The sequence below is a fragment of the Exophiala mesophila genome (assembly GCF_000836275.1).
Source record: "Exophiala mesophila strain CBS 40295 unplaced genomic scaffold supercont1.5, whole genome shotgun sequence".
In the NCBI taxonomy this organism is placed as follows: Eukaryota; Fungi; Ascomycota; class Eurotiomycetes; order Chaetothyriales; family Herpotrichiellaceae; genus Exophiala; species Exophiala mesophila.
This window is the reverse complement of record NW_015622508.1, coordinates 1,182,036-1,196,967: the sequence shown is the minus strand read 5'-3', so window position 1 is coordinate 1,196,967 and position 14,932 is coordinate 1,182,036. Positions and strand designations below refer to the sequence as shown.

Here is a 14,932-nt window from a genome sequence, read left to right as displayed (position 1 = left end):
TCCGTAGGTTGTTGTTATTATTGCAAGGGGAAGCCAATGTTTCTTCTATGTTCGGATCCAGAAACAAAGATTTATGCGAATGAACGAGCGAACAGGCGAACGAATAACCCCGGTTGAGGAGTACCGTACATCTTTTACATGGTCCTAGATCCAGTAGTTCCAATTGTAGATCCATCCACAAGCATTCGTTTCATTTGTTTGTACTCTCGAGCGTCAACTCGAATGCTATAACAAGTAAAGCACATAGATACTTGGTATGTACTTGTAGGGAGGTACTAAGTATTACACGAATGTGGGAGTATGTATGTGATATCACTAGCTAGACACCTGGGCCGTTTGCTCAATATCAGAAATCAACCCTAGGATCGATCACCATCATCATCATCATAATGGATCCGATCGTCATATTTGCATTGTGCCATTGTCTCATCGTGTGTATCATGTCTCTATCTCTGGTCACGGGTTGAATATAGGAAGGTGGTAGGTTAATCTTGATGCATGAGAACTGAGTGTTATCACTATAATCACATCAGTCAGTAGATTCAGGATCATTCCAACATCATCACAAGGTCATCACAAGATCGGGACCAGAGACAGGATTTCGTAGAGGAGTCTATGGTATGTCGCACAGAAAGACAGGGTCTGTGGGTTTCTGGACTTATGGGTCGTGATGAGCGAGTGATGAACATGGCGTTAGGAACGGTATTCAATGGCCCAATGCTCAATGCTCAATGCCCACCAAGCAAGGCACTGCAGGGGCAAAATGCATGCATGTATGAAGTACATATGTACTTATGTGGAATCGTTCTTTCTGGGTTTAGCTGATCACAGGTCCCCGTACTGGATCAGGTGAGCGGTGTCCTGTAATACGTATTTCATCAGTGGAGGTCGGTGAATTAGGAACGGGAATAGTCCCAACACCACGGCCAAAAAGCCGTGATTTGTACTACATATAGCTAGCTAGGTATGTAGGTAGGTAGCATTTCTTATACGAATGGGCAGCAGTAGGTCCGTTAGGTAGGCATCAGTTAGTCATATTGTCTGCAATGCACAAGCGACGGACCAAAGGAAATGAACAAAAAAATCCAATCTCTGGGAATCCTGTTCGTATACGAGTAGGATTTCCTACGTCGAGATGGATTCCTCCTTTTGGTCTCTATCTTGGAAAAATTTCAATAGTTCTGCATACAGTGCCAAGTTTGCATGCATATATGTATGTACCATGGCATGCCATGGCATGCCAGCTCTATGCTGACGAAGAGGCATTCAGATTGGTGGTATTGGCGCCCGAATCTTCTCGAAGCAGACCCATGGATTCCTCAGGTCCGTCTTCATCATCCTGTGCTTCTGCCGACTCGCGAAGTGCACCTGCGCCCGCGACAAAGGCCCCTGCTTTGCGTTTGTCCTCCGATGATGACAAAATCCACCATACGTCCTTTTTGGTCAGGATGCCACGGAACGCTCCTCGATCGACTAGGAGTAAATACCTTAGTCCGAGGTTCTGGAACATGGAGACTGCGAGTTGAAGCGAGCTGTGTGCGTTTAATGTGATGGGTGTTTGGTCCATCCATGGTCTTAGGTCGATGCCGCGGGCGGCTCCTATTTCTGAATGATAGATGAAATAACATGGTGTTTGTGGCGTGACTGCTTCTTGTGGATTTGTTTCTGAGCCCAGGTTTGACTGGGAGAATCGTTCAAGAGCGAATGATAGTTCTGCTCTTGATATGTATCCTAGCAACGTATTGTCACGAGGAGATCGGTGTCTGTTGGTGTCTCCAGCCGTTCCTCTCTTTGAAGCGATCACGGGAAAGCCCCGGTATGGCGTTGAGCGAAGGGTCTTCTGCAAGGACCCGACAGTGTGGACTTTGGTGGCGTCCAGACATTTCATTTCTTCAATGTTGGTCATGAGATTGGCCACTGAGACATGTGGTATTTGGGTTGAATCTTTCTGCTCCAGGTAGGGATACTCCTTGAAATGAATCCATGACTCGTAGATGCCCCGAGCACTGAGTGCATCTCCAATCCATTTGGCAAGCATGACTGATATCATTATAGGCAGGACGTACGTGAGTGCGCCTGTCAGCTCAAACATGATCACCACAATTGAAGCTGTCATCCTCGTGGTCCCTGCAAGTGCTGAAGCCGCTCCGACAATAGCATAGGTCCCTGGAATGACGCATGGTACGTCCGCGTCGCAAGCAGAAAAGAGCACCGAGGTTGGGAAGTTTCTGTGCGTCAATTCGACCAGGGCGCCAACTGTCCTGCCATATAATGCGCCGATGGCCAAGGTTGGGAGAATCACCCCTGCTGGGATTTGCAGACCAAAGGTGATGCTCGCCAATAGAAATCCAAGCATTGCAGCAGCAAGCAAGAGCCACGCCAAAGCCAACGATCCGAGAGTAGTATCCTTGCAAAGGCCGAAGATATCGTTGTTGCCGATGCTTGCACATTCGGCGAACAGATAGAAGACGAGTTCTGAGAGTTGAGCTCGCATGAAAAGGTTGGGGAAATTGATCAGGGCTGAAATGGCCGACACAATCAGCACCTCTAGAATGGGCTTCTCGCGGAGAGGATACCGATCCGATTTTCTCAGGCGTGCAACAAACATGTTGAGCTTGATAAATAGGCTGCCGTGAATCCCACCGATCACGCCGAGTAAGACGAATGGAACGATTTCGAAACTGTGCCACGCCTCGGAATATGTCACTTGATATAGCACGATCTTTCCCGTGTGGAACGGGTTCAGTGCCTGCAGGGTCACCGCGGCAATCATGGCGCAAACAAATGACTGCCACATGGTCTTGTCGGGGAAGTAGTAGGAAAGTTGTTCCAGGGAGAACAAGACGCCGCCAATAGGCGAACCAAAAGCGACAGATATCCCTGACGCGGCAGCCGCTGAAAGGACTTCTCTTTTTCGAGCCTCATTTTGACTCAACGAGTCAAAGGGCTTCATGATGATGTTTGCACAACAACAAGCTAGATGGACAAAGGGGCCTTCTTTGCCCAACCAAAGGCCCGAGGAAACTGCAAGACACTGTGATTGTAAGAAGGATGGAACAGAAATCTGGTCTGAGTGTACCTACCAAGCCGACCGACTTGGTCACCAAAGTCCAACCACCCAGAAAACGCCGCATCACAAATCCACCCAACAACGTCTTAATTTCGGGTATGCCGCTATGTTTAGCGTAAAGCGAATAATGCTTTACAAGCACCGCGGCGGAAATAGCAAAAATTATCTCAAGATGACGTTAGCAATAAGCTCGAAAGGGAAGTCGAGGAGCATACAGAAAACAAGATGAAGAAAATGTAGCTGATGATATAGCCTCCACCAGTCGATCTGATGCCCATGGCCTTTGGCCAGGGTGTCCAGTCAAGACATTGGCTATAATCGTCATGACCCCAGCAACAGAATTGCTTGTTGAGGTAGAATTGACCACCGCCGTTTCCCTGTTTGCAGTATCCAGTCTTGATGTCGCCGAGCCAGTCAGAGGCAATGTTGATGACCGCGGCAACACATCCTACAGAGACCCCTGTCGCAACAAGGACAATCCAGATTTGGCTGGCATCGAAGAATTGTCGTAGAGAGCCAGAAAAGCCTTGACTGCTTGCAATGAGCTTCCTCAAACGTTGTCTTTCTTTCGTATATTCATAAATCCAATCGATCGCCGTCAAGTCATCATATCCTACACGACGTCCCGGGCCTTCGATGTACCAATCTGGTGGTCCTCCTTCTTTCCCAATGGTTTCTTCATACAGTGAGGCACCATCCGAGGTGCCATTTGCAACCGTGGTATTCAAAGGTGTTAATGTTGCCGGTGTCGAGGGATGCGCTCTGCTTGAAGAAGTTGCTGATGATGACCCGGTTTGTCGGTTGTCTGAATGTTGGGTTGGTCTGCTACACAGGTTAATCGCATATAGTATCAAGTTAGCCAGGTGCAATACCTTGAGGAAATGTCACCCGCGTCGTCGGCGGTGAATAGATCTAGATCGGAGTGATCGCTCGACTTGGATGCGGATCCTGACATTGCGACCAAGGCTCACCTCTGGAGGGACCGACGAGCAGGTTGTGTCATTCTCAACCACGGCTTCGATTCGTATTTGCTTGCAGAATCTGCGTATGGCAATACACGTCAAAGCGAAGGGTAGAGCTTTGTCAATTTCGAGTTGATGTTGAATATCCAGGCACAGGATTCCCTCCTGGATGCGGACTCGCGTTGACATGCGCCAGATGACGTCTCAGTAAGTTATGATTCGAGGTAAGAACTTCTCTGTCTGACTTCTGATCTACTCTTCTTCGGCCATAATTCTCTCGTAGTTTGACCAAAATTTCTCGTCAGACGAAACCCACGAAAAGACCACCTCTGGCCCGCCATACATATCTTGGCATACGACAGCCTTGCGAGACAAGCAGGCGTCTAGAAATTAATTGTCGCTCCGCACCGAGGATCCTGAAGACACCACAACCAACAATTCTTCGTCACCAATTCCCAACTCGTCCTCGCAAACCGATCAAGATGTCGTTGACGATCCCACAAGCCTCGCAGGCAGGGTTGTTCAAGCCAGGGTACAATAGTTACGATGCAGAAGATGGTGCAGTCATACGCAATGTAAAGACCCCTCCACCTGTCCCTCTCCTCTCCACTGACAAATCCTAGATTGATGCCTGCAGAACGATTGCTCAGACAGTGCAAACATCACTGGGCCCATACGGTCGCAACAAGATCGTCATTAATCACCTTTCAAAACTGGTATTGACGTCCGATGCCGCTACCATCCTACGAGAGTTGGAAGTCGTTCACCCCGCTGCCAAACTGTTGGTCATGGCAAGTCAACAACAAGAAGCCGAGATGGGAGATGGAACAAACTTTGTCATTATTTTGGCCGGCGAATTACTGAAAAAGGCGGAAGAATTAATACGAATGGGTCTCAAGACAAGTGACATTGTGTCAGGATACGAGAAGGCACAGGCCTTTGCATTGAAAACACTCGAAGGTTCGTGGTCTCTCCTGCGGTGTCCTGTTCATTATTCTGACAACTTTTAGACCTCGAGGTCGACAGATTATCAAACCTCAGATCCCCGGAAGACCTCAGCAAGGCACTTCGCACTGTTGTGGCATCGAAACAGTCTGGCCAGGAAGACGTCCTTGCACAACTCATCGCAGAAGCCGTACTCGTTGTCCTACCGAAAAACCCCGTTAACTTCAATGTTGATAATGTCCGGGTGGTTAAAATTATGGGTGGCGACCTCTCTGCCTCTCGCGTGATCAAGGGCATGGTACTTGGACGTGAGCCTGATGGAACCGTCAAGCGAGCGAAGAAAGCCAAGGTCGGCGTCTTCTCCTGCCCCATTGATGTCTCGCAGACCGAGACCAAAGGCACCGTTCTCCTCAAGAACGCACAAGAGATGATGGACTTCAGCAAAGGCGAGGAAAGTCAACTAGAGGCCGCAATCAAGGAACTCTATGATTCGGGGCTCCGGGTCGTTGTCGCTGGTTCCACCGTCGGCGAACTCGCCCTTCACTACCTCAACCGCTTCGGCATCCTTGTCATCAAGATCCTCTCCAAGTTCGAACTCCGCCGCCTCTGTCGTGTCTGCAACGCCACTCCACTCGCCCGCTTGGGAGCACCCATGCCCGACGAGATGGGTAGCATCGACGTGGTAGAAACCACCGAAATTGGCGGAGACCGAGTCACTGTTTTCCGACAAGACTCAGAGACAGCAACCACCAGGACCGCCACCATCGTGCTCCGAGGAGCCACCCAGAATCATCTCGACGACGTCGAACGAGCTATTGACGACGGCGTCAACGCCATCAAAGCCATCACCAAAGATCCCCGCCTCGTTCCCGGCGCCGGCGCCACCGAGATGCAACTCGTAGAACGAATCAGCCACTACGCCGACAAAACACCAGGCCTCCCTCAATACGCAATCAAGAAGTACGCGGAAGCATTCGAAGTGATCCCACGCACTCTAGCCGAGTCAGCCGGTCTGGATGCCACGGAAATTATTGCACGACTATACACCGCCCACCAGCGAAATACCAGCGAAGTCAAACGCCGAACACAAGATGCAGAAAGCAGCGACGAAAACTCCGAGGAAGACGACGATGAAGAAGATGAAGAAGACACGTCTGGAACATCCGACTCAGAAGATCCGTACTGGACAACTGGCGTGGATCTAGAAACTTCAGACGCCACTGGTGTGTTGGACGCAGTGGAGGAACAGATCCTCGACTTGATGAGTGTCAAGAGCTGGGGTATTCGACTTGCCACCGAGGCGGCACGTACTGTGCTCAGCGTCGATCAAATCATCGTCGCGAGACAGGCGGGCGGACCGAAACCGCCGGGCCCGAATCCTAACTGGGATGAGGACTGAGGACTGAGTCTAAGGTCTAAGTAGTGTGATGTGTTGAAAGAGGATTAATGTCAGGTGTGATGTGATGTGATGCCTCACACGATCCTTGAATGGGATGTCCTCCCATCTACCTTGATGACAGATCACCCTCCATCCTTCCCCACCTTACCAACCTTTCGACTGGGCTTGGGTGAGGAATATGCCACAGGACGACATGATACGGCATGCAAGAAGTCAGAGTGAACAGTATACCCATCCTATCCTCGATACATTTCAATATGTGCCAAGTGGTGAGGGGATTGCTGAGAAACATGTGGCATCAAGAGGGATTCATCATGCGCCCGTGTCCAAGACCCTGAATCTTGTACACCCGCGTTTGAATGGATTGTTCAGCAGGTTGATATCGACAACCGCGTGGACCTTACATAGACTGAAGCCATAGGTATAGATTTCCTCGATGACTGGGGCTGGAGCCATAACTCCAGTCTTGAATGATTCATCCATTGTACAACATTTTTCAATCATTCATAAATGTGTCTTTGCATGAGTTTGATGCCAGAATATGCTCAAAAGCAGGGCTTATGGCTCAGAGTAGACGCACAGCAATCTATATGAGAGGTGAGGGCTAGATCTCTATAATTGTGAAACTTTGAAAATAGATTGGAATTATCCCCGGAAGCATTCAATTCAGGGTTCTCGACTTGCTCGCAACTCTATACTATCTGCACGTCTGCACATCCGTGTGCATACTCGAACAATGAAGCTTGATTGCCCTATGAAAACAGCATCAGAGCCTTCGGTGTGTCCATTCCATTGGGCTTAGTTGAACTGGTATAGTCGTGAAAAGATATGACTCTGACATGAGAGCAGAGAGGCATGGTCACAAAAGGATATTCTCCAGCCATGAAGATCTGAGCATCCGGTTCGAACTGCCGCGCCGCTCTCTCATTGGAAGTGGTAACTGCCCATCGATAGGGTATTGCTAGGACTAGGACCATAGGACGTTAATGTGTGAGGTTGGTGCCACGTAAAGTCATTGAATTGCCGTGCTGGCGTTGCGCCGATTGGAGTCGTGGAATTAAGCCTAGGCACATTCTATGAGCTTGATGGCGCACATCCGGACCCAGACGCATTGAATTGATGTGCTGCCGTTGCGTAAGCTGGAGTCGTGGGATTAAGCCTAGGCACATTCTATGAGCTTGATGGCGTAAACCCTGACCCAGATGCATTGCTACGCTGCGCTCGTTTATACTGATCCATGGCCGCCGTGTACTCTTTCATTTGCTCTTTGTACCTGTCCTCCCATAATTGTCGGTTGCCGTCACTCAAATTGTCCCATTCGATTGATATTCGATCCGCGATCAGAGAGGGTGGATAGTTATCTGCTTCAAGTTGAGGTTGCATATGATTGGTGAATTGCATGAAGGGAGGGTAAGGTCTCTCAGGACGTGGCATGGGGCCATGTCTCACACCGTTGACTTCATCAGCCGCATTATCAGTGTACGCGCCTGCCTGATGATGGGTCGATGTAACAGGAGAAGACTGGCCGTAATATGGATCGGAACCATCATTTCGTTGCTCTTGAGCAGCTTGCTGAGGGTTGGATGTAGAATCGGGTAAGGGCGAATCCTGCTGGGCGTGATCTTGTTGAAGGGCGGATGTGGATAACGGAGCTTGGTTTTGGGAAGGAGCAGGAGATGCTGCTGCATTGTTCGTCGAAAGGAACATGGATTCTCGAAGGCTGTTGTTTGCTCTTCTCCGTCTTTCGGGTCGTTCTTGAGGCTGCAGCTTCGTGAGCACTATTGCTTTCGTTTGGGCATGCTAAGATGAGGACCCACCTCAGGTTCTTCCTCGTCGCTCTCTTCAGAGCTATCGTCAAGTAGACCTTCTCCTTCTGGCCGTGAGGGTGGCAGATCTTGTGTCACTCCAGGGCCAGCCAACTCTGCCAGGCTTCCCTTTCCATTGGCCAAAGCACCCAATTTCTCGCGTTGCTCTGGAGTCAACTTCTTCGGAGGAGACTCCATTATGTTCTTGAGATGATTGAGCAGGATGGAACGGAGGAGGCGCATCTTCTGGACGTGCTGAGTCTCTTGGCTGATTTTCCGGCGGGTAGCGTCGTTGTTCAATTCGATCTCTGCCAAACGCTTCTTTAGTTGGATGCATTTGTTCCGATAGGCAAGCTCTTGAGTTGGCGCCAGCGGGGCATTACGATGAAGAGGCATGTCGACTGCCTGGGGAATGGGAGCGTGTGAGGAGGAGTCCATCTTGGGCAAGGTTTTAGAGATGGAAAGAAGAAGGCCTGATGCCTGAGAAAGCGGTTGCTGAAGAGAAAATGATGATGATTATGATGATTATGATAAGTTGAAGTTGAATGTTCAAGAGAGTTAGAAAGGAAGAAATAAATAGGATTGTTCGTTGACTCCCCAGCAAAAGTGTGAATTTGACTTGAGGGCGCGTGGTTGCATGATTCGCAAAGTGACATCTGGGGAAGGTCCTAAATGAGACAAAAACGGAAAGGGCGGCCACCGCGACCTGGCCACACGTGACTTGCGTCTGAGTCTTGGCATTCATCAAGGCATCTGCGACTCTTCATTCCAACATTTCCATCAAACTTACCTTTGGAGTCCCCTTAATGAGCCACCATGCCATTCTTCAGCTCAGCCAAAGTATCGATTACACTGTGGCTATAAAGATGCCGTTGAAGTTTTTCGCATGCGGAAATATAATTACGGAAGGTGCTGGCCAAAACTGAACATGGTAGGGACGCCAGGAACCCCAGAGCCCCTGTATCAACTACACCTCTCTTTATCTCATCTTCCTTCTTCCTTCATCCTCACTGCCCCCACCATATCCTCTCATGATGGAATATACAATGATAATTCGCCAATCCATGTCTGCATGCGGGTGTCATGATCCGAGTTGGTGTGATTATCTGGGGTGAACTCCTGGAGTGCATGTGGCCAGAACGATCAAATTGACCATTGCCTGGACAGCAAAACACCAGGACGAGCAGCATTCGTCCAAAGGTTTGTTGATTGTCTCTTTTTTTCTGCAGACTATTTGATAGACAACAGCCTATCACAGCCTCAACATCAGTTTTTCTATTTCCAACCCCTGCCAAGCCCCCAATGAACCGCTCGGGTTCGGCTGCAGCCATGACACGCTAGACTGAGATTCTTCATCTCTTGCATATCTTTGGTCAATCACTCAGCCGCCTTCACACCACACAAAGCCATGGTCACCGACCGAGCTGGTCTGGTCAATATATCTCGCCTCTCAGGTAACGTGTTGGGGAAACGGTAACTCTTTGTCATGTCCTCAAGTGGCTACAATTCCCAAAACTCGGAGACTCATCCTCCACTCCACCCTGGTCATTCAAGTCATACCCTGTGGGAACTATGGCCTGGAAGGATGGTCTGGAGCCCCTCGAGGAACTCGCGCTGCAGATGATCCCTTGGTCATATAGTACTGATGGCGTCCTTTTTCAGTCTTTCCCAGCTTGAACGTGCATATCTCTCTTCTTTCACTAACCGTCGAATATATCGATCTATTGTTTGGCCTAGGTTTTATTTGCTGTTTTGCCGCTGACTGAAACCTGAGATTCCACGTCACAGACGTCAAAATAGATACCCGATAACGTCAATTGTCGGGCCGCAGAGCCAGCGTCTCGTGTTTCCTGCACCGAAATGAGTCAATCACAGGCAGACTTTCTGCCCCATGACAACGCAGTAGCAGAGATCTATCAAGTCAACATCTCCTTCATCGCTGTCACGTCTGTGGTGATTGGATTGCGTCTTGCAGTCCGCGTCTTTGCCGTCAAGCATGTCGCAGTAGATGACTATCTCATGGTGGGGGCGGGGCTCTTTTCCACCGCCTTTTCTGTCATGGTCATTGTCGGTAAGTTTGGCCGACGCATGTGTGATATAGATTGATGCTTACTTGGCAAAGGAATACGCTATGGCCTAGGTCGACATATCTATGACCTACCACAGGACCTGCAGTTGGTAGACAGGACCAAAAAGGTGATTCAGGTACGCCTCGCTTTCTCCCATCTCCCATCTCCCATCAAGATGCTCCCAGCAATGCCTGACCTCCATAGACGTTATGGACATGCCAGATCATGTATGCCACCGCTCTCATGCTGGTGAAGATATCCATTGTCACATCATACCTGCGTGTCTTCCCCACCGTCACGTTTCGAAGGATCATGTACGCTCTCAGCGCCGCCATCGTGGCCGTCTGGATTTGCAGTATACTGGTCACCATTTTCCAATGCAATCCAGTCCGTGGAGCTTGGGACTTTAACTTGACACGTACCTGTCTACCGATCGTCAAGTTCTTCTACTTCACCACTGCCTTTTCCATCTTCACAGACTTTCTTCTCTGTACCTTACCGTTGCCCGTGTTCTGGAGACTCAAGCTCCCACCCAGGCAAAAGTATATTGTGTCAATCCTGTTCGGCGTTGGTCTATTCGCTACTGTGGCATCAGCTCTTCGGATCTCCGTCCTTCCAGCGGTGAACGATCTCGATGTCACCATGGGATCAGTATCCACCATCAAATGGTCGGTGGTGGAGATTGGAACAGGCATCGTCTGCGCTTGCATTCCATGCCTGAAACCGCTCTTTAAGAGGTTCTTAGTCGAGAAAAGCCCCAGTGAGAGGTCAGCTGGCGGTCGATCAGATACCACTGCCCCTTACACGCCAAAGACTGCTTTCAGTGAGGAGAGTCATGAGCTTGTCCAACCCCAAACCAATCAAACAAACCATACAGAGGAGGGATGGTCAGCTTGGAGTCGACATGACGCACGAACAAAGGCAAATTCGGTCGCAATGACCAGGAACTTCATCTGACAGACTCGACTGAGGCTTTTTCTGAGCAGATTCTGCTACTAGACTTTTATTTGCGCAAGCGACCAAACGAACGACAGTCTAGACCTGTACAGCTGATCGCCTGGAAATCTGGTGCTCAATGTTCGTCCTCCTGGTGCTGGAGGCGGAGATCTCGGACGAATTGCATCTTGGGTCAATCGACACCGTCAGGCAATATCCAAGTTTCGCACGGTCTGTCTTTTTCAAAGCAAAGCGAGACAAACAACAACAGGTGGTTACGACATGCATGATTCACGATATTTTCCACGTCTGAGATATTCCTTTCTGACGAGACCCTCGATGGGCAGAGCCCACCGACCAGAAGTGGACATATTCGGACTCTTCAATTTGAGGTTTCGGAAATGAGATCACTGGTCATGTGAGAACCCCTTTTGTGATGTGGCCTTGACCTTTTCCAAGCAGTGTGACATATGGGAAGGTATCATATTTTTATGTCTCTTAGCGAATTTTCCTTTTGAATTCTGTCTTAACAGATGGGCGGAATTTTGATTACTACTGGTATCAGCAAGGTCTTGGTCCGGGTTCTTTTATTTGAACAAACAAGCCATAAATACTTTCTTGACTGTCGTTGTCATATCATTTCTAGAAGAAATGTATAAACATTCAAAAATTCAAAGTAGGAAGCGCACTACTATGATGATGTGTCGTGCTATGTGATCTTTTCTATTCAATTGAGCTGGGGCTCACGTCCAGTCTTGTATTATAATTACACCCTAATTTCATTCGCGGCGGTGTCCATTATCCTTTGAAGTCCTAAAGCTGCGAAATGGCGATATAATATAATCGCCCACCAGCCCCTCCCTTGAATATCTCATCCTCATCATCCTGCCCCAGCTTTATAACCAACCTCACTCATCTCACATCCCCTCCCTCGTCACCATCCACCTCTCTCGGCATCAAAACCGGCCTGACCCAACACCCTTTACTATCAGGACAAACGGCCTCCCTCGCCAACTTCTTATCCCTCGGCCCCGTTGGCCCACCTGTATATTTCCTCGCCCCAAAAACATTAATCTGACCCTTTTCCTTATCCCCCAACTGCCTATCTCCCCACCTCCCTTCAAAGCCCAAGAACTCAACCGGATCATTCTGGTCATACGCCCGAAACTTCCCCGTCGCCACATCATACTCATACACATACGCCCCCACACTCGGATCCCAATAAACGCCACGATCCGTATGATCCTTCAACGGACCCACCGGAGAATTAAACCCTGGAATCGTATGATCATGAGGTCCTGGAACGGCGTAATTAGCGTGCGACCCGCGCGCGACGTAGACGACAGGACGTAGTCCATCAGGTGCTTTTTCCACGGCCGAATATGAAAACGCTTGGCCCGTGCTGTGTTGGCTGTAGTAGACGGATTGCGGGAGCGAGTTTTGGAACCGGATCATCGTGTGTTCCCAGTCGCCGACGTGGTTGCCGAATTCGAGAGCTGGATTGTCCAGGACCCAGTTGCCTTGGTTGTAGGTGTAGAAATAAAAGTAGAAGACGTCGAGAATGTTGTTGGGTTTGGAGACGGTGATTATTACCGACGCGCGTGTCGTGCCCAATGTGCCGTCAGGAGAGGGTTTTGTGCCGTGGAACCAGGGTGGGAGGGAGAGGATGCCGGTGTTGGAAGTGGTGTAGATGTCGGTTTGGTCGGAGAGGGTGTTGAGGTTGGTGAGGGATAAGGGGCTAGTGAAGGGAATGGGATCGCCGGATCCGGTGACCGGGTGGGAGTTGGCGAGGTGGGTGGTCAAGTCGGAGGGGAAGTATTTCTCTGTGGCGGAGAGGTATGCCACGGGAGCTGAGGGAAGAGGGTTAGTCTGATGATGGAGAGGTTGTGGTTGTGTTTGGGATGGAAATACATACCATATCGGCGAACAAAGTCGGGTACATCACGTTGCTGGATGCGTCGGCCAATGGGTAATGATAGTGAATGAGTGACAAGTAAAAGAATGACGGTGCAATAATATAATGACAACATGCTGAGAGAAGGAAATGAGATCGAAAGCACGAAACACCCAATGTCGCCTACCTTTCTGTCCTCCTTCGAGGCTAAAGCGCGGCCAGGAGCCGAGCTTTATAGATCATCAACCAGAACAAAAGGACCATCAGTTAAGCTTTGATTTGAGATTCACTCATATCCAGTGTATCCAGTGTTGATATGACTGTGAAGGTTCAGGGCAGTCATTGGACTTCAGATACCATGTGTAGAAATAGGGATGACTCTGAAGCGAGCCGGTAAGGGTACATTGGAGATATTGGTCGGCCCGCGGTGACCAACAAGCCCAACGATCTGCCGGTCAGTTAAGATGGAGTAGTATTTGCACAGGGAAATATTCTTCTGTCGTTGGATCTCGAAAGGAGGCCATGGCCCATGACCTGGTCTGCAATCTCCTGATTCTGACCAATCACAGCTCGAGACGCAACTGGTGACTTCCACCAGTACCAACTTTGCTTTCCTCGAATAGAGATGAGGCGTGACCCGATTGCTCAAGGCATTGATCTCTTATGAAGGGTTTTGTGGTTTGCTCCTTTCTTACCTTGTGCTCTCCTGGCATGATCCTGGCCATTTCGCAGATCTAAGCCCAGGAAGCCATCAAGTCGTTGGATGAGAGTGAATGAAGAGCAGCGCAAACGAGGATCGCGGAGAGTTTCCAAGAAATGAAAGAAATCCAGGGTGAAGCAAAAACGTGATCTTGAGGTGCTGCAATTCTGTTTCTTTATTCTGATTCGACTGACATATGTACAGTTTCACTTCTTCGCCTTAATATCGCATCGTCGTGGAGTCCTGTCCACTTTCTTCAAGAGGCCACCCATCTACCACATAGTCTTGTGGCCGAATAGAAGTCGAACCATGCCATAGAACGATGTGACAAGTGATCCATAGAGGATCACATAGTAGGGATAAAGGATGTATGGGCTTCGGTGGGTCTGTAGTTGGGGTTGGTGTCAGCATAACTTCTCTTAAAGATGCGACTTCAAATGAAGACCAAAATGCCACGATTCCGTTCCACCCTGTCCGTTGACCACTAGCTGTATTGACTGCGACAAAATCTTGAGAAGAGTTTCCAGGATTTGATTGGGTCGAGTCGACCTAGTTTGGAGTCGTCTGAAAAGCTGATAAAATAGTGATGCGTGCTGTTCGATGCAAATCTCTCTCGTCGTTGCTCTCCATCACCGGACATATTTCACCTCCTCTTTATAGAAAACACAAACAACACACGGGTACTGACCTTCCACCATTGTCGCTTTCCGTCATGGTTCTGGAACAGGCGTTGATAATAAGGAACTCGGTTCTCACGGAAGACGAAACTGTAACCACATCTTAGCCCTGTCCACTTTGAAAGTGATATTCTAGCTCTATAAAGAGAAGCTTCTTGTATCCTGGTCGGACCAGTCGCCTGGATTGACTCACCCCTTCTGTTGGAAAGCTGTTTGTCTGAACCGCATGGCTCGGGTGGCCTGCATCATGCGGGCAGCAGTGGGGGTGACCATGGTGACGATGAGGGGAGAGTAGATTCGTTTTGAGGTCGCTGCCGGTATGAATCAGACGTGAGAGCTATGAGACTTTGTCGACAACAACGAGGCGAGGTGGTTTGAGAATCCTAGCGCAGGTCGTTCTCGTCCAAAGTGAAGTTCAAGGTAGAGCTAGTTGCCAAGACCTTCGCTCTCACATCACGTCGCTTGTGATTGGCTG

The 14,932-nt window shown here is 49.3% G+C and overlaps 5 protein-coding genes across 5 annotated transcripts; 2 read left to right on the top strand and 3 right to left on the bottom strand.

Annotated features, from left to right (window-relative positions):
* Window positions 1-1,246: 1,246 nt before the first annotated feature.
* Window positions 1,247-4,045, bottom strand: PV10_07195 (uncharacterized protein; the record flags this gene model as incomplete). The annotated part of the gene is made up of 4 exons (XM_016372066.1): window positions 3,943-4,045; window positions 3,286-3,895; window positions 3,084-3,236; window positions 1,247-3,034 (listed from the first exon to the last, which is right to left on the bottom strand). The coding sequence occupies exons 1-4, from the start codon at window positions 4,023-4,025 to the stop codon at window positions 1,247-1,249; spliced, it is 2,634 nt and encodes an 877-aa protein (XP_016221398.1). The 5' UTR covers window positions 4,026-4,045.
* Window positions 4,046-4,443: 398 nt separating this feature from the next.
* Window positions 4,444-6,857, top strand: PV10_07194 (T-complex protein 1, theta subunit). Its single transcript, XM_016372065.1, has 3 exons — window positions 4,444-4,607; window positions 4,656-4,992; window positions 5,043-6,857. Exons 1-3 carry the CDS (start codon window positions 4,515-4,517, stop codon window positions 6,374-6,376), a joined length of 1,764 nt encoding a protein of 587 aa, XP_016221397.1. The 5' UTR covers window positions 4,444-4,514; the 3' UTR covers window positions 6,377-6,857.
* A 159-nt stretch (window positions 6,858-7,016) lies between these two features.
* Window positions 7,017-8,805, bottom strand: PV10_07193 (uncharacterized protein). The gene is made up of 2 exons (XM_016372064.1): window positions 8,194-8,805; window positions 7,017-8,137 (listed from the first exon to the last, which is right to left on the bottom strand). Exons 1-2 carry the CDS (start codon window positions 8,617-8,619, stop codon window positions 7,547-7,549), a joined length of 1,017 nt encoding a protein of 338 aa, XP_016221396.1. The 5' UTR covers window positions 8,620-8,805; the 3' UTR covers window positions 7,017-7,546.
* Window positions 8,806-10,041: 1,236 nt separating this feature from the next.
* On the top strand, window positions 10,042-11,373 carry PV10_07192 (uncharacterized protein; the record flags this gene model as incomplete). The annotated part of the gene is made up of 3 exons (XM_016372063.1): window positions 10,042-10,252; window positions 10,304-10,386; window positions 10,455-11,373. 3 exons carry the CDS (start codon window positions 10,042-10,044, stop codon window positions 11,205-11,207), a joined length of 1,047 nt encoding a protein of 348 aa, XP_016221395.1. The 3' UTR covers window positions 11,208-11,373.
* A 725-nt stretch (window positions 11,374-12,098) lies between these two features.
* PV10_07191 (uncharacterized protein) lies at window positions 12,099-13,216 on the bottom strand (the record flags this gene model as incomplete). The annotated part of the gene is made up of 2 exons (XM_016372062.1): window positions 12,099-13,036; window positions 13,102-13,216. 2 exons carry the CDS (start codon window positions 13,214-13,216, stop codon window positions 12,099-12,101), a joined length of 1,053 nt encoding a protein of 350 aa, XP_016221394.1.
* Window positions 13,217-14,932: the final 1,716 nt, after the last annotated feature.